The sequence below is a fragment of the Caenorhabditis elegans genome, chromosome IV (assembly GCF_000002985.6).
Source record: "Caenorhabditis elegans chromosome IV".
NCBI classification, from domain to species: Eukaryota; Metazoa; Nematoda; class Chromadorea; order Rhabditida; family Rhabditidae; genus Caenorhabditis; species Caenorhabditis elegans.
In genome coordinates, this window is record NC_003282.8 from 13,799,151 (window position 1) to 13,814,789 (window position 15,639).

A 15,639-nucleotide genomic window follows, 5' to 3' on the forward strand; every position below is an offset into this window, starting at 1 on the left:
GTTGATCGGTGGACTGGTTTGCAATTCTGATAAACAAACAGCCGGTTTACCTCGTCCAGAAGTGTTGGCTTTCATGAAATACTTGAATTCGAAGAATTTTACAAAACCTCTAAGATTGGGTATGACATACAAGGATTTCTTCACAACCCACAAACCCAAACAAACTTTGAAAACTTTTCGAAATAAAAATTTTTTCACCACAGTCGTTGTCACCTGAAACACATCACCGATGCAAACAGTTATGAGGACCTATTAGAACAAACACTGATTTTGATTGAAGCAGTTTTAAGTGAATTAAAAACTACAGATTGAGTGAATTAAAAACTACAGATGAGCATTATTGAAGAAAACGTGAAACATGAAATGCTTTTTTTTATTTCCCCAATTCATAATTTTTTTCGTAGATTATAAATTTTTCGGAAATTGTGGGAATCTATGTTATCAACTATACTTTTTTTCCACAAAATTTCAGAAAAATGGATAGCTGGGAAGAAAGTTATGAATTTTGACATGGAACTTGTTTGTACCCCTAATATTAACTTTACTGTTTCACTACGTTTTCAAATATTCACTGATTTTTACTCAAACAATATACACATGATTAATTTTTATCAGCTTTTAATGTGAATAATTGTAGAACTAAAGTTAATAAAAAGACCCAACTGTTCATTTTATGAAAATTTTTAGAAATTTAAATTTTGGGAATTTCACTAGGACCGGAATCCGAAACTCAGGAAACAGCGGTTGGCTCTCATCTATTCTCCAAATGCTCAACAGCATTCCGATGCTTCCAATACTTCTTAAAAGATTCACCACCAGTCGTCAGATGAGCATTGTATTGAAGACAACGTGAAACATGAAATGTTTTTTTTTTTAATTTGGTTTTTATCTCTCAAATTCCTAATTTTTTTCGTAGATTATAAATTTTTCTGAAATTGTGGAAATCTATGTTAGCAACCATTATTTTTCATTTCAGAATAGTTACAAAATTTTTTGATTATCCCCAACGTTCTAAATAGGACGCTTTTTTACAGCTTTCATCGGACTGCAATAGGTGATCTTTGCTTAGTTATGGAAAAAATATGAATGTTCAATAAAACATAGAATGTGAAATATTGAATTCAAATGCTACGCATGCTTTAAAATTGTTTCGACTAATTTTTTTACAAGTCTTTATTGAATTCTTGCATTTCATTCAAAACTAAGCAAAATCCGTTTATCGAACTCGGATGAAAGCTGTGAAGAAGAGAAAAGTAGATCCGAGTTAGAATGTCTGGGGTGATAAGAAACTTTGGATAATATTGGCAAACGAAAAATCATAGATAATAACATAAATTCGACAAAAAACTCAGAAAAATCGATAAGCTGGGAAGAAGGTTATGAATTTTAACATGGAACTTGTTTGGACCCCTAATAGTAATTTTACTGTTTTACTGCGTTTTTAAATATTCACTGATTTTTGACTCAACGAACGGCATCATATTGAACAGCTTTTAATAAGGAATAGGCATACCGAATAGGAATAGGTATAGAACTATAATAAATAAAAGACCGAACTGTTCATTTTATAAAAATTTTTAGAAACTGTAAATTTTGGGGCTTTCACTAGGACCTGAACTATCAGATAAATAAAATGTTTCGTTGTAAAATAAGTTCCCTGAAACATTGATTTTTTAAAAATCATTTCAATTATTTTAGTTCATTTTGAATCTGAATCTGATGCCGGAGGAGCCAGTGCAGAAAAATCAAGCACTTTAACTGCAATTGGTGCTGTATTATCGGGTGCATCAATCGCCATGACGGCTGTGAAAGGAGGAGAATCTGTTTATGGAGGGTCACGAGCACCGATATCAAAACGATCAACATTGGTGAATACAAAAGATCACAGACGCGATTCGAGCCTTCTAGTCGGAATCGGAAACTCAGAATTGTATTGAACAAGAGTGTTAATTACAATGTGAAACATGGCATGTTTTTTAAATTTTGGTTTTTATTTCTCAAAAAAAAATCAAATCCGAAACTCAGGAAACAGCTGTTGGCTCTCATCTATTCTCCAAATGCTCAACAGCATTCCGATATTTCCAATACTTCTCAAAAGATTCACGCCCAGTCGTTGTCACCTGAAACCCATCTTCAATTGGAACTGTTATGATGAGATATTAGTGCAAATGCTGATATCGATTGAAGGCGTTTTCAATAACCTGAGAAACAGACAAAAATGCATGAAACAATTTTACAGATCCTGGACTAATTCCAACAATTGAGAGGACAGCCATCAATAATTGGAACACAAGAAGATGTCGCAGAATGGATGGAAAAAGTCCTCTGCTGGCTGATGGATGGAATCAATCTGTTTGCAAATTCTCATCATGATGATATTAATTTCATAGAAGAGTTCACTGACTTGCTTTGTTTGTCAGGTGAGATAAAGATTTTAAAGAATAGTATATAAATCTAATTATTATCAGGAAGAAATTCTTCAAACTTCACAACCATGATCAATTTGTATCCAATCAATGGAAATTGAATCAATGAAAGCTTTTGTTGCTGATGATGATTTTAATCACAACGTGAAACATGACATGGTTTTTTTTAAATTTTGATTTCTATTTCTCAAACTCATAACTTTTTTCGTAGATTATAAATTTTTCTCCAATTGTGGGAATCTGTGTTATCAACTATAATTTTTAATTTCAGAATAGTTTCAAAATTTTTTGATTATCCCCCAAGGTTCTAAACTGGAATTTATTCTCTTGTCTGCCCCATCTCGCTTTTTTACAGCTTTCAGCGGACTGCGATAGGTGGTTTCTCCTTAGTTATGGAAAAAAAAATTGAAAGTTCAATAAAAAATAGAATAAGAAATATTGAATTCAAATGTTACTCATGCTTTAAAATTTACTAATTTGTTTACAAGTCTTTATTGAATTCTTGCATTTTACTCAAAACTAAGCGAAATCCGTTTATGGAACTCGGATAAAAGCTGTAAAGGATCATGAGAAAAGTGGATCCGAGTTAGGACATTTGGGATGATAAAAAACTTTGGAAAATATTGCCAAACGAAAGGTCATAGAAGATCACATAAATTCTTAAAACTTCAGAAAAATTGATGAGCTGGGAAGAAAGTTATGAATTTTGACATGGAACTTGTTTGGACCCCTAATATTAATTTTACTGTTTCAATACGTTTTCAAATATTCACTGATTTTCGACTCAAACAATATGCATATTTTTAATGTTTCGATGCGTGTTTATGGTTTTTTTAAAGATACGGCTATGCAGTTGAACTTTTTGGAAACATTAGAATTAAGAAAAATGTAAATATTAGGTTGGTCAAAAAGTCTTTGCAAAATTTGTTTGTTTCTTCATTGCTTAGCGTTAATTTATTTTTTTTCCAATTCTGTTTTTTTATTTGCATAGTACGTAATGTGCATGTTTAATATATTTGAAAAAACTTTTGGGTGCTGTTCAAAATGACCGAGAATTTGCTCGCCGAACGTCACGCCCTCCGAGGGGTTTTTCTGTACGAGTTCCCCCAAAGCTGCAATTGCAACGAAGCTCGTCGTAACATGTGTGTAGTGTTAGACAAGAACTCTGTCACCTACAATACCATGAAGTTTTGGTTCGAAAAGTTCACGAAAAAGAACTACGATCTCGATGATAAACCAAGATAAGATCGCTCTCGTTTGGATATCGATGAAGATATTTCGAGAGCCCTGGAAGATGATTCAAGAGCAACGTCACGCGAACTTTCTGCGACTCTCAAGCATCCCCAAAGAATCATCATCAACCATCTCCAAAAAACCGGAAAGATAGAAAAGTTCGGTCAACTCGTTCCTCACAAATTGTCCGATTCTCAGAAAAATTGCTTTGTGACCTCTCTCTTTCGCTGCTCACTAGGAAACGAACAACGGACTGGGTTAAGGATATCATTACTGGAAATGATAAATGGATATTGTATGTTAGCCATACCAGGAAAAAAGAGTGGGTCCCGGTCGAGGAAACCGCGACACCTGACCTCAAATGAGAACTTCACGCAAAAAAGTGCTTCTCTCAATTGAGCGGGACAGTAAGGGTGTCATTTCCAGAGAGCTTCTTCCAGACTTTGCTACAATCAACGCTGGCCTATACTGCATTTAATTGGAAAAGGTGGTCCATGCTCATCGATTACATCGCCCTAGAGGATCAAAGTTGTTGCTGCTCCATGACAACGCAAGACCGCATACAACTTTTAAGACCCGCCAGAAGCTACAGACAGTCGGAATCCAAATTTTGTACTACCATCTGTTCCGCTCACTCCAAAATCACCTTGCCGGACAGAAGTTTCATGATCGAAAGGTCGTCGAAACGGGGTTGGACGACTTCTTTGCCTCCTAATCGCAGGAGTTCTAGGCGGAGGGTACTGTTCAACTTCCGTTGTGTTGGCAACAAGTCATAGGCATTAATGGTAAATATATTACCCATTGAATCTTGTTCGCTTTGAAAAAATACTACTTCCAAAAAAAAATCAAAATTTTGCAAAGACTTTTTGACCAACCTAATAGTTGAACAGGAACAGTTATTTTTAATGATTTCTAGTAAAATGAGACTATATTTTTATAATTTCATATGTCACTCGCAAGATGTTTTTATTTTACTCCGCTCGAATACATTTCGACAATTACAAGAAATTCTTGACTTCCATTATCATACATTTTCGTTTCAAAAACATTTTTCGTAGAATAGTGCGATATAATTTTTCTATTTCTATTTTCTAACTTGAGGAAACCAAAAAAAAAAAATGTTTTTTTGAAGTTTTTCTGAACAATGAAAGATTTCGAGTTTTCAATTTATCCACGCTTGCTGCTAAACTGAAAAATGCATAAAATAAATTATGATTCCCTACTGAGATATTGAATACTTTCCTTTCTCAGTTGACGTTTAACAATCTTTATGAAACAGTAAAAAAATAAAATATATTACACGTAAAACCAATCAATGAAGTGTGTTAATTAGAACCGTAATTATCAAGATAAAACATAGGAAGTTCGATAAATTCTAGAGAATATTGCAAAAACTTCAATAAATGAATCTCCTTCGTTTGATATTGTTAACAAGCACTGGGTCATGGGAAAGCTGAAAGTTTTATGGTTTTTTTTGGGTAGTTTCAAAAAATTATGGCATGCAACATTTTTCCTTGTCAAAAGAGAAGAAAAACAGTTAAATGTTTTATTATTATTAAAAACATTGTTTTCTGTTTTTTTTCTCAGTAAACAAAATAAAAACTCACCCGATTTCTAACATTTGGCGGTGGCCCAGCCGGTTCCTCATCTGCAAACTCGGGCTCATTTCCAATTTCAATTGGAATAAATTCCTCCAAACTCTCATTTTCATTCAAATCATTTGATTCTGATGTGGCTTCTATGAACTTTTGCACGGCTTTTTCGTTTGTGTCTGATAATTGGAATTTTAAGGTGAATATTTTATAAATCCTTCTTGAAAGGAGGTTCCGAATTCATGAGTAAAAGTGGAATTTAAAATATTTTATTGAAACAGTAGAAATTGTTTACTATAGATAATTTTTTTAAAAACTTTTTTTTGCATGATAAAATTCTGGTAATAAAATAAATAATATCGAAGTTAGAAAACACAATTTGAAAGTTAAGTTTTTTTGTGTCAGTTCTAGTAAATTTTCAAAAAAAACTTTGAAAATATGTCAATTCAGTCCAGATAATTTTGAGTACTTTCCAAATATTTTCTCAAAAAAATCATTTAATATTTGTGACAGAGTTATCTATAATTCAGAAATTTCAACAAAACATTTAAAACAATAATTCAATTAAAAAAAAAAAAACTTTATTCTCGGACACTTTCAAACACTTCAAGACAAATTTCAATTTGCCCGGGGTTTTTCCATGAATATGTTTTATTCGTTTTCTTTTTAATTTATTATAATTTTGAGGACAAAAAAGATTAAAATAAAATAAAAAAGTGGAGTCCGTGGATTTTGCTTCAAAATGTAGAAATCCAATGTGATCCTGATGGGGTTTTTTTTGATTTGCAAAAATATAATTCTAAATTTAAAATTGTGTAAAGGAGTTTGTGGGGGTTTCATTAAAAATATATAAAATAAATAATATTCACCAAATGAAGCTGAAAAAATTCTAATTTTTTTCGATTTTTTGTTTTTCCCAAGTTTTCAACAAAAAGTGAAAAGTTGTTGTTTTTGTGTTTTCCGGGAATGTTTTTGTTCGGCCATTTAAATTTGTTCAACCACTCTAAATTGTTTTGCAAATATGAAAAAAAGATAATAGAAATTTGGAAAAAATTTCATAACGAAATTCAAAAATTAATTTTCTAAAAACTTAAATTTTCTCTTCATGTTTCAATGAATTTTTAAATCTACTTGCCTTTTTCAGGAATTTACTTGCCTTTTTCACCACTTCGAAATACGATATCATTTCAGACTGTCTTATTCACAAAAAAGTTTCAAAATTTAAGTTTCATGAAATTTTGAAATTATGGCTTTTCTTTTTTCAATTTTCATTTATCTGCAATACATATGTGGCTTGGAATTTTTTTTATTTAAGCAAACCAAAATATGTTTAAATTTTTATTCTTTTAATATCACTAGGGATGTGCGGCTGGTAGCGCCAGCCGACAGTCGATAAATATTTATTGAAAGAAAATAATCAGCCAGCTTGGTCACTAAGACCCACTTTCTATATTTTCAAGCAAAATCCTTAAAGCAAAAACCAATTTTTAAATTTTTAAAAAGGGTAAATTTTCTCATAATGTTTCAATAACTTGTTGAAAGCACGAGCTTTTCCAAAGCTCGTTCTTAACAAAAAAGCTCGATCTTAACAAATTCACATTAAACAAATCCAATTTGTTTCCTAATTTCCAAATAAAATATGATTCTTCGGAACAAACAATAATTTTAATTTCTTAATTTCCTAACTTTGAACAATGAAGAACTAACATTTAGCGACCTGCGAAGACTGCCATTCAACCATTCCATTGCTGACTTTCGGTGACTTGTGTGGTTTTATTTTGAAAACGCGGATTCGCCCTTGTTTCTGCTTCTCTTTTCTCTCTTTTTCCTCTTTTTCACGAATTTTCTGCTTGTTGTACTTGTACTTTTCAGCTGCCAGTTCATCCTCCAATTGATCCAATGCCTGGCCTCCATATTCATCAATTGTTACTCGTCGGGACTCTGAGACAGTAAAGGTTTAGGTTTTTTGAAGTTTTTGAAATCAAACGGTCAAAAAATTTAAATTTACTACGAAACTTTAAGTTTTCTTCAAAAAATACTGTTTCACAAAATTTGTAAAATTGATTGCAATTTCCACAGGTACTCTGTACGGATTTTTTCGAATTTTCATAACAAATAGTTCACCTGAATGATAAGCTACTTGATTCGTTGAATATTTTCTTTCTTCCGTATACAATTGATCTCTGTGTACAGGAGCAGCTGAAGGGGGTCCTGGATATTTTGGAGTAGTTGGTAATTGGGGTACTGTATATCCTGGTGGTTGAACATATGAATCTTGATTTGAAATTGGATAACTGGGAGGACTCGGTGGAGAATATGAAATTGCATATGAACTTTGATAATGGGGAATTAGAGTTGGCGCGGTTAAGAAATGTTGTTGGTATTGAGGAGGACGTGGAGCTGCGGGACAACGACAGCAGTTACAGTGATTTCCTGAAATATTGGAAATATCGGAGAGATGGATGGAATAGAACTAATATAAAATCGTTGAGATAAGTTGATATAACAACTGACTGAAACAGTAAGAACTTTTCAGTAAAAAACATGTTAAATTTTCATGAGAAATTAAACTATTTTAAAAGTAGCGTAGCGTCTTTTTGAAACTGTTAAAAATCACAGCCAAGCTGTTGAAATGACTGAAGCAAGATTTTTCTACTTTTGAAAATTTTTTTATTTTTAGTCAAAAAGTGTATTTCTTAGTTTTTTTCATTCAGAATTTTAAAGTTTTACTATTTTTAAAGAATTTATTGAGTTCAAATTGACAGAAATGCTCTAAATTTCCAAAAAATTCAAATTTGTTTGCAAAAAATTTGAAAATTTACCCAACTTTGTTCTAAATATTTGCAAAATTCTACAAATGTTTGGTTATTATTTTCAACTCTAGAAATATATTTTCCCAAAAGCAAAAAAGTTGTGGAAAAATATATAACTTTAATGGAAATTTTACATTTTTTGAGTAATTTTGAGTAACAGTAACTTTTAGAAATTTTCCACAAAAATTCACAAACCAAATTTTCAAAATTTGATGTTTCAATATATTTTTATTCTATACTGTTTTGGTGCTTTTAGTAATGTTTCAAATAAACAAAAAAGGTTTAAATACATTTTCCGACACTACTCGAATAACTTCATAAAATTTTTGAAAATGTTTCACTGACCTCCAAAAAGTGTCCATAAAAAACCGGTACAAGATGAGATCCAAAATCCAAAAATCGACCACCAAATCCACAGTTTCACTGACATTTTATAGTATTGAGCAAATGGAAATTGTACTTTAGGGATAAAATATTGAAGCTTCTCGAGAATTCCTTCAAGTTCAGGTGAGAGAATATCAATCAGTTTGAGTGAAGTTGCGACGTTGAAGCATCGTTTTCTAGATCTTTATCTTTTCCTCTCAATTTGTGACACAGGGTTGTCTGAAAGAAAATGCTAATTTTTTCGATTACAACAGTTTGTAGGCTATATTACGGGAAGGAAGGACGAGATTATTACAGAAAAGGTGACAAAAAAACTGAAGGAATTACTACGATTTGAGAGGATTACTTCATATTGAGGAAAAAATGATTGTGAAAAAAATTCAATACCACTGTTGGAACATAAAACAAATATTGAGGCTTTGAAACAGCAATAAAATTTTTTTGCAAAAAAAATTATGAATTTTGAGGGAATTTAAGATTTTTGTTTAAATTTATAAATTATTAAAATTATTGGACGGTAGAAACAATTTTTCAAATACAAAAAACTACCTGTGTGCCTTCTAGGCATGCCTCCCTTGCCACCGCCTGTACCTAATAGTAAGCCGTTTTAAGGTGAAAATGACGTTGGATGCTTATTCAGGCAGGCACGTATTTTTTGAGTCAAGTGTAGAATTGAATTTATAAAAAGTGTGAAATAATTTTTAAAAAAACCGACTGGGAAATAAGAAATAAAATTTAAAATTTTTCGAAAAATTCAAACGTTTCAAGTTGTAATTTTAATGGTTGTTTTCATTCCGATTCTGATCATTCAATCTTTTAATGATTTTGTTTGAGTTTCATTTTTCCTAACAAACTCCTTTAAAAATTGAAGAAACTGGCCTCGGTTGAATCGGTAGAAATGAGTGAAATGTTTAATTTGTTTTTTTTTTCAAATAATTCAAACAAAAATTATAATGTTTCAAGTTGTCAGTCATTTTACTAGTTTGTTGAGTTTTCGTTATGATACGGTTGATAAAAAGTAGTGAAAATTTTACAAAGGAAGTTCTTCAAGAAAACCTTGGAATACTTCCAATTTCAGAAATCATTTGATTTTCGAAGCAATTACTGTTTCAAAACTGATTCGTTTTGAGAAAAATATCTTAAAGAAATAACGCTACGCCCTGTTTTCCCCCAATTTTTACACTTTTATCAATTTCCTGTGAGGTAAATTTTACTAGGATTGCAAAATTTGAGAAATGATTTTTGATGCACGTGGCGAGACCAATAGCGGGACCATCGCGCGTAAATGCGCCCCCCCCCCCCCTTTAATGTCGTAGAAGTGGAAAAAAAATGCACTGTATGGAAATTTAAGAAAGCAAATTTAAAACGCAGGATCAATTCGAAAACACTGAGTTCAAATATATGCATCAAAACAATATACCGAGGATTTGAAACAGAAATTTTTTTTTCAAAAATTAATGAATTCTATGGGAATTCCGTTTTTTGCTTGATACTATTCAACTTTAAAGGTATTTGCTTGTAGAAACAAAGGTAGAAATATGCCTATATGTGTGCCTACATGCTTTTCTCGCCTGAGATACGGCCTACACCGATGGGACTATATTCAGTTTTCGACAGCGAAACGTTGGATGCCTATTCAGCCAGGTACAATTTTTTTATCAAACAAGTGTAGAAATAAATTGAGAAAAAGTATGTGTTAAAGTTTATTTTTCGAAAAAACTCTTTTAAAAATTAAATAAACTGAAAAAATATATACAGAAAAACAATATCAAGAGAGTGTGAAACAGAACTATTTTTTCCCCAAAAATTAATTATTTCATCAGAATTCGGTCTTCATTTTTCAATCAATAAATTATAAAATCTTTGTTTAAAATAAAATGACACAAAATGGCTACCTGTGTGCCTACAAGAAATCCTTTAGTTGCCTGGGAAGCGGCCTACAACTATAGGGACTATTTTGGGCCACTTTTTAAAGGCCAAAAAGGTTGGATTTAGGCAGGTGCGCATTTTTTTCAAAAAAGTGTATAATTGGTATTTTCATTGAAATTATAAAAATATTAAAAAAGATTGTTAATTGTAAATTTATAAATTTGCGAGAACTAATAGTAGTAAACAAAATTTGTAATGTTTCAAATTGTTATTTTAAGTTTTTGAACTCGTTCCTTTGCAATATTCCCTCGGAGTAAATATTTTTTGTTCACGTTTCATTTTTCTATCAAACTATTTTAAAAAATTTAGGAAAAGAAAACAAAGCGACATAAACTGAAGTGGAAACAAGTAGAAATAAATAAAATTGTTCGAAAAAAGTTCATTAAGAAAAGAAATTTGATTTTTGAATTTCAGATCAATTACTGTTTGAGAAAAAAATAGCAGAAGAAATGAGAATACACCCTCTTTTCCTGCAAAAAAAAACGATGCATTCCATATTTTTACACTTATAGCAATTTCACATAACATAAGTTCTACGCATTTAATTGATTAGGAGTGTTCGAAATGTTGAAACCGTAGAATTTTAATAGAAATTTCAGAAAAAAAATACAGTTTCAAAAATGTTCGAAATTTCCAAAGTTCAAAGAACAAGGCACTAGATAGGCAGAAATTTGATGAAAACACTTAAAACAACATAGTATCATAGTAGTACACTTCAAAACACTTTGAATTAATTACTTCCAGTTAAAATTTCAAGCGGTTTTCAAGACTTACACATGTGATAAAAGCACTGAAAATATTTTGAAAGATTACAATAAAATAAGAATGCTGAAATAGTATTAGAAAATTAGTATTATTTTCAAAGTGGTGGATCTAATATAACCAAATATTAAATAAGAAAAGCCTTGAAATAACTTGTATCAATAACAATTACAGTAAAAAAGTGACGCTTTACATTTCTGAAAGTCAAATTAAAAAAAAGAAACGATAATCATATTTGAAATCTGGATCAAAATAAACAAGGTAAAACTTTTTTTTGTAAAAATATTTTTTTAATAAATTAAATCATTTCAGATTTCAAATTTCTTTCTGTTTCTCTGTTCAGTTCAAAAAATAGTATGATTTTATTTGGAGGCTATTTAAAAAAAAAGTTAATTTATGCCGTTTCAAAGTGTTGACTTAATTTCTGTAATTTTGAACACTTTGTAAATTTGTTTCATTTGGTTTCATTAAAATAATAGTTAAGTCTTACTATTAGTCGAACTAAAGTTAATAAAAAAATCCAAAGTAAATTGTCTTACTGTTTCAACATGTTCAGAAAATAACCGATTGGCTACAATTTTTTATTATTCCCCTTATTTTTAATTCTGCTCCATTATCTACAAAATCTGGAAAAAGCTCGTCATCCCAAAATTGAAAGTTGTTTAAAACACGTCTGGCTATTTTTTTCTTTGATAAAAAAAGTATAAAAATATAAAAATGTTTATACCAGACAGATCGTAAAAATTTTCATAACTTTGGCTTTCTCGTGCCTACGTTTTTATAAAATAATGTATTTATTGTTGAACTGTGTAAATTTTTATTGAAAAAAACAAATAAAAAATTGAATCTATAAATCTAGAAATATGCTCTCCAAAGTAAAATTTCTAATATTGTTTCTCCAGTGCAAAAATTACGAATTTAGACCAAACACATAAAACTGCTATAATTTTACTGTTTCAACATTTCATGAAAATCAATTTTGAAATTTTATTTTTAATTTACAGTTCAATTTTTTTTCAGAAAATGCGCCGGTTTTTCAATTTTTGAAAAATTGAAAAATCACAGTTTTTTTATTTTTCGTTTTTCGATAGGTCGAAAAATATCGATTTTTTGAAAATTAGGTTGAAATTTTGGTAATTTTTATTTTTGTAGAAAAAAAAGTTTTCTTAAATTTTTCTTTCATCAACATATACAAAATTTGGTAAAAAAATTCTTTTCGATTTTTCAATTTTTATTTCAATCAGATTTGAAATGTTATAAAATAATTTACTACTCAAATTGCAATTAAACTGATCAAAGTTCAATAATATTTAATTTAAAATTTTTGGTTAAACCGTTGAAAAAGGCTACACTTTAATATGAAACCACTTGCAAATTTATTTCCAGTTTCAGATTAGAGGTATATTTTGGAAACACACATTACAACTTGTTATTCATGGTGCAAAACTGGTTCCCTAAATTTTGACACTTCAAGGTGTGATCTTATTAAATTGAAATTAACCGTTTCAGCATATTGATAAAATAAAATAGTAAAACTCCGTGTGTTAATCAACAAAAAAAATCAACAAATGTTTGCGTAACTTTACTGTTTCAAAATGTTCAGAAAGTATCTTTTTTGGATGTTTTTTCTAATTACTATTACTCTCGAAGAAGTATATTAAAAAAAGAGACAAATCCAAGAGAACTTGAAAAACCAGAAAACAAATCTCTGCCATACCAAAAGACGAACGGTATCCTCAAATGGACATAGAACAGATGGGTAACTTTAAAAACTTGGCATTAGACATGTATTCCAATTTCCTTTGCCTCCACCTCCCATCCTTACCTACTTTACCCAGAACAGCAATACACACACACTTTCCTTATTAAATTGTACATGGTGAGGGGGAAAAGAAGTAAAATCCATAGACAAAAATGTTGCCGTATTCGTTTTTTTTCTCTCCTGAGACAATACACAAAAAACGAACTTTAAAGCTACGCGCCTTTTTAAGCGAAAGTGCGAAGATTTGTATCTTTTTGGAAATCCATTTTACCTTTCCGCCGATTGTCTAAGGAGAAGAAGTATTGGAGGAACGTGATGGATTTGTGGCAGATTTAATAAGGGATAATAATTAGAAAAAGATTTGTGGGTTAGGATGGATATGGGTAATTCTAGAAACAGGTAGGATATGTGGATAATTAATTCAATCAGTTTCAGAGTGTTGTTAACTAGAGGGAGGTTTTGTTGGATACATTGCAACGTAAGGTTAACTACTAACAAATGAAAAATCTAAAGTAATTTGAGGGTTGAAGTGTAGCCAAAATCCAACTTAGACCATCATCAAGGTTCAGTCTGAATCAGTCTGAAAAAGGATAATACACAAATTAAAGCGCAAACAAATTTCAAATGGCTAAACCATTTTTCTGAAATCACAGTGATCTCGCCCATTTTCCAAAATTTCTCAAAAATGATGTTTTGGGTGAAAATTAAAAAAAATTAATTAAAGATGAGTGTATTAAAAACCTTCCAATGGTTAAATTGGTTTTATAAATGATGTATAACACACGTGAAACAGAAAAAAAATTAATGAAAAAATTTCAAACATGCTAGCCAAGCAAAAAAGAATGAAATAAAAAGCACGGTAAAAACGTAATGCAGATTACTTTTTACGTACATGCTCTAAAAATTTTTGCATTGGATACTTCTATGTATGGACTCTATGATATTTCTAGCCCTAGTTCTGAAGCTGTATTGGTAAAATTCAAAAAATCACTGTTTCTGAGAAGAATGATAGTAAAAGCTCAAAATATTCTAGCATTGATCCATAAAAATAGGATAAACTAACAATCCAAAAATTAAATTTTTGAACAAGACACACACGAATTTCTGATGTACATTTCAGTTAATGTCTTGATTTTTTGAAAATCAAAATTATTAGGTAAACCATCAAGAATATTTTAAATGCTTTCTTTTTCACAAAAATGGTTATCGAATATTTTTGAATCATACAAATTGTTCATTCCAATTATTGTTCGTATATAAAAATACATATAATCTCTACCAATATTTTCTTCGAAAAATTAATTTTAACTTTCTAATGCTCTACGTTAAACAAGAAAATTTATTGGAAATAAACATTTCCGAATCTAAAATTTTATTTTTGCTATGTTTTGAAAAGTTAACAATATTCCAAGAACACTGTTTGAAATTGCATTGTTAGTGAATATAAAATAGGAGAAACAGAGAAAAAATGAAATAAAATTGAAAAGTTCCAAGAATGAAATATAAAGGAAAATGGCACAAGAATAGCCCGAGAAAGTACATGATCCGAGAAAAGTGAAGCGCAGGTTCAAATTTGACCTCATAGAATTCTATACTTTCACCTCCTTCTTCATGGCTATTGTTATGCCACTGCTTTGGTCATTTCAACGGTCATTTGACCGATGACTACTGCCTTCTCAATGCTAATATCCGACCGGATATATTGAGGTATTTCGAGAAATGGTTTGTTGTCACCTGGGTGGCGATGGCTATAAAAGCTAAATAGAGGTCATTGAATGGATAAGGATATGCAAATAAACTGAATCAAATTGAGAATAATGATGATGATGATCAGTGAAAAGTGCATTTACATAAAAATGTTCCGGTTTCAGAGAAATGGTAAAGTCAAGTGTATTTCCGATTTTCCGTTGGTCTTTGAGAAATCCCAAATCAGATACTTACCAGATAATTTAATCTTCGATATGAAATAGATTTACACTTTGTGTTCGACTTTTAACTCTTTGGCAAAACAGTTTTAAGTTTTTTCGAGAATTTCGAGCTGAAACAGCTTGATGGTGATCCAAGAAAAATGAATTTACTTAAAAAGTTACGGTTTCAGGGATAAAGTAAATTAAACAGGATTTCAGATTCCGTGAATTACTTGTTGTTTTCCCAGAATTATTGAAAGTATAGAGATTTTTCGGTGAACCAATTAATATAATTTTGTAACTGGCATATAAGTCTTATTTTACGAACCCAAGAAATGGTGAAAAAAAAGAAAAAACTGTTTTATAAATGTTTTTAAATCAATACAACTTTAGTAGAGGGTTGGTAAAAATATTAGCTACTTAAAAGAACATGCTGTCCGTTTTTCCAGATTTTTTTTATTTCTGAAAAAAGATCAATTTTCTTCTACTTTCTGAAAAACATTTATATGTTCATTTACACTCAAAATAAAAAAAACTGCGTGGCGTGTACTGCAGAAAACCTCATATTTAGGCCCCGCCTTTTTCTCGTCCACTCACGGAGAAAAGACAGAAATTTGGGGACCAACCAATATCAGACCGCCGACATCCTACGGGTTCCGCGCGCCGCTATGTTTAACTCGCTGTGGGCGTGGCGAGCTGTCTCCGCCCGCTGCGAGTTAAACATAGCGGCGCGCGGAACCCGTAGGATGTCGGCGGCCTGATATTGGTTGGTCCCCAAATTTTTGCCTTTTCTCCGTGAGTGGACGAGAAAAAGGCGGGGCCTAAATATGA

The 15,639-nt window shown here is 31.0% G+C and overlaps 1 protein-coding gene and 53 non-coding genes across 54 annotated transcripts; 31 read left to right on the forward strand and 23 right to left on the reverse strand.

Annotated features, from left to right (window-relative positions):
* Window positions 1-291: 291 nt before the first annotated feature.
* 21ur-6532 lies at window positions 292-312 on the reverse strand. The gene has a single exon (NR_057435.1).
* A 479-nt stretch (window positions 313-791) lies between these two features.
* On the reverse strand, window positions 792-812 carry 21ur-4051. The gene has a single exon (NR_057436.1).
* Window positions 795-815, reverse strand: 21ur-2947. The gene has a single exon (NR_057437.1).
* Window positions 816-1,471: 656 nt separating this feature from the next.
* Window positions 1,472-1,492, forward strand: 21ur-12585. Its single transcript, NR_057438.1, has one exon.
* Window positions 1,493-1,599: 107 nt separating this feature from the next.
* On the reverse strand, window positions 1,600-1,620 carry 21ur-98. The gene has a single exon (NR_057439.1).
* A 279-nt stretch (window positions 1,621-1,899) lies between these two features.
* On the reverse strand, window positions 1,900-1,920 carry 21ur-4537. The gene has a single exon (NR_057440.1).
* On the reverse strand, window positions 1,901-1,921 carry 21ur-7534. Its single transcript, NR_057441.1, has one exon.
* A 589-nt stretch (window positions 1,922-2,510) lies between these two features.
* On the reverse strand, window positions 2,511-2,531 carry 21ur-9297. The gene has a single exon (NR_057442.1).
* Window positions 2,516-2,536, reverse strand: 21ur-11449. The gene has a single exon (NR_057443.1).
* Window positions 2,537-3,218: 682 nt separating this feature from the next.
* On the forward strand, window positions 3,219-3,239 carry 21ur-5905. The gene has a single exon (NR_057444.1).
* Window positions 3,240-3,279: 40 nt separating this feature from the next.
* 21ur-12026 lies at window positions 3,280-3,300 on the forward strand. The gene has a single exon (NR_057445.1).
* Window positions 3,281-3,301, forward strand: 21ur-14908. The gene has a single exon (NR_057446.1).
* Window positions 3,302-4,812: 1,511 nt separating this feature from the next.
* Y45F10D.14 (uncharacterized protein) lies at window positions 4,813-8,674 on the reverse strand. Its single transcript, NM_001028300.3, has 5 exons — window positions 8,410-8,674; window positions 7,376-7,684; window positions 6,959-7,192; window positions 5,267-5,430; window positions 4,813-5,112 (listed from the first exon to the last, which is right to left on the reverse strand). Exons 1-5 carry the CDS (start codon window positions 8,492-8,494, stop codon window positions 5,056-5,058), a joined length of 849 nt encoding a protein of 282 aa, NP_001023471.1. The 5' UTR covers window positions 8,495-8,674; the 3' UTR covers window positions 4,813-5,055.
* Window positions 4,869-4,889, reverse strand: 21ur-13516. Its single transcript, NR_057447.1, has one exon.
* Window positions 4,873-4,893, reverse strand: 21ur-4575. Its single transcript, NR_057448.1, has one exon.
* On the reverse strand, window positions 5,131-5,151 carry 21ur-9977. The gene has a single exon (NR_057449.1).
* Window positions 6,400-6,420, forward strand: 21ur-14555. Its single transcript, NR_057450.1, has one exon.
* Window positions 6,404-6,424, forward strand: 21ur-4912. The gene has a single exon (NR_057451.1).
* On the reverse strand, window positions 6,690-6,710 carry 21ur-14288. Its single transcript, NR_057452.1, has one exon.
* On the forward strand, window positions 6,816-6,836 carry 21ur-3235. The gene has a single exon (NR_057453.1).
* On the forward strand, window positions 7,335-7,355 carry 21ur-5596. Its single transcript, NR_057454.1, has one exon.
* Window positions 7,707-7,727, reverse strand: 21ur-4636. Its single transcript, NR_057455.1, has one exon.
* On the forward strand, window positions 8,321-8,341 carry 21ur-15426. The gene has a single exon (NR_057456.1).
* Window positions 8,324-8,344, forward strand: 21ur-5626. The gene has a single exon (NR_057457.1).
* 21ur-158 lies at window positions 8,401-8,421 on the forward strand. The gene has a single exon (NR_057458.1).
* Window positions 8,444-8,464, forward strand: 21ur-11115. The gene has a single exon (NR_057459.1).
* Window positions 8,525-8,545, forward strand: 21ur-9089. The gene has a single exon (NR_057460.1).
* Window positions 8,675-8,810: 136 nt separating the features above from the next.
* On the reverse strand, window positions 8,811-8,831 carry 21ur-5884. Its single transcript, NR_057461.1, has one exon.
* A 421-nt stretch (window positions 8,832-9,252) lies between these two features.
* 21ur-5501 lies at window positions 9,253-9,273 on the forward strand. Its single transcript, NR_057462.1, has one exon.
* Window positions 9,274-9,596: 323 nt separating this feature from the next.
* On the forward strand, window positions 9,597-9,617 carry 21ur-630. Its single transcript, NR_057463.1, has one exon.
* A 197-nt stretch (window positions 9,618-9,814) lies between these two features.
* 21ur-677 lies at window positions 9,815-9,835 on the reverse strand. Its single transcript, NR_057464.1, has one exon.
* Window positions 9,819-9,839, reverse strand: 21ur-13408. The gene has a single exon (NR_057465.1).
* Window positions 9,840-10,618: 779 nt separating this feature from the next.
* On the forward strand, window positions 10,619-10,639 carry 21ur-2242. Its single transcript, NR_057466.1, has one exon.
* A 287-nt stretch (window positions 10,640-10,926) lies between these two features.
* Window positions 10,927-10,947, forward strand: 21ur-8988. The gene has a single exon (NR_057467.1).
* An 86-nt stretch (window positions 10,948-11,033) lies between these two features.
* On the forward strand, window positions 11,034-11,054 carry 21ur-1598. The gene has a single exon (NR_057468.1).
* A 92-nt stretch (window positions 11,055-11,146) lies between these two features.
* On the reverse strand, window positions 11,147-11,167 carry 21ur-3229. Its single transcript, NR_057469.1, has one exon.
* Window positions 11,168-11,721: 554 nt separating this feature from the next.
* On the forward strand, window positions 11,722-11,742 carry 21ur-12410. The gene has a single exon (NR_057470.1).
* 21ur-11184 lies at window positions 11,725-11,745 on the forward strand. Its single transcript, NR_057471.1, has one exon.
* Window positions 11,746-12,569: 824 nt separating this feature from the next.
* Window positions 12,570-12,590, forward strand: 21ur-2390. Its single transcript, NR_057472.1, has one exon.
* Window positions 12,591-12,684: 94 nt separating this feature from the next.
* Window positions 12,685-12,705, forward strand: 21ur-7479. Its single transcript, NR_057473.1, has one exon.
* 21ur-4993 lies at window positions 12,688-12,708 on the forward strand. Its single transcript, NR_057474.1, has one exon.
* Window positions 12,689-12,709, forward strand: 21ur-10833. Its single transcript, NR_057475.1, has one exon.
* A 62-nt stretch (window positions 12,710-12,771) lies between these two features.
* Window positions 12,772-12,792, forward strand: 21ur-6048. The gene has a single exon (NR_057476.1).
* A 580-nt stretch (window positions 12,793-13,372) lies between these two features.
* 21ur-9411 lies at window positions 13,373-13,393 on the forward strand. Its single transcript, NR_057477.1, has one exon.
* On the forward strand, window positions 13,374-13,394 carry 21ur-3357. The gene has a single exon (NR_057478.1).
* Window positions 13,395-13,627: 233 nt separating this feature from the next.
* Window positions 13,628-13,648, reverse strand: 21ur-5920. The gene has a single exon (NR_057479.1).
* A 288-nt stretch (window positions 13,649-13,936) lies between these two features.
* On the forward strand, window positions 13,937-13,957 carry 21ur-10948. The gene has a single exon (NR_057480.1).
* Window positions 13,938-13,958, forward strand: 21ur-6775. Its single transcript, NR_057481.1, has one exon.
* A 335-nt stretch (window positions 13,959-14,293) lies between these two features.
* Window positions 14,294-14,314, reverse strand: 21ur-12307. The gene has a single exon (NR_057482.1).
* On the reverse strand, window positions 14,297-14,317 carry 21ur-1717. The gene has a single exon (NR_057483.1).
* A 492-nt stretch (window positions 14,318-14,809) lies between these two features.
* On the forward strand, window positions 14,810-14,830 carry 21ur-5925. Its single transcript, NR_057484.1, has one exon.
* A 16-nt stretch (window positions 14,831-14,846) lies between these two features.
* On the reverse strand, window positions 14,847-14,867 carry 21ur-7368. Its single transcript, NR_057485.1, has one exon.
* 21ur-11924 lies at window positions 14,848-14,868 on the reverse strand. The gene has a single exon (NR_057486.1).
* A 341-nt stretch (window positions 14,869-15,209) lies between these two features.
* 21ur-8219 lies at window positions 15,210-15,230 on the forward strand. Its single transcript, NR_057487.1, has one exon.
* The last annotated feature ends 409 nt before the right edge of the window (window positions 15,231-15,639 follow it).

Excerpts from the sequence above, each read along its gene's own strand:
- Y45F10D.14 (NM_001028300.3), bottom strand. The coding sequence starts at position 8,494 with ATGTCAGTGAAACTGTGGATTTGGTGGTCGATTTTTGGATTTTGGATC. Across the intron at positions 7,685-8,409 it reads TTTATGGACACTTTTTGGAG|GAAATCACTGTAACTGCTGT; the intron begins GTCAGTGAAACA and ends CCAATATTTCAG. Across the intron at positions 7,193-7,375 it reads TCAAGTAGCTTATCATTCAG|AGTCCCGACGAGTAACAATT; the intron begins GTGAACTATTTG and ends TTACTGTCTCAG.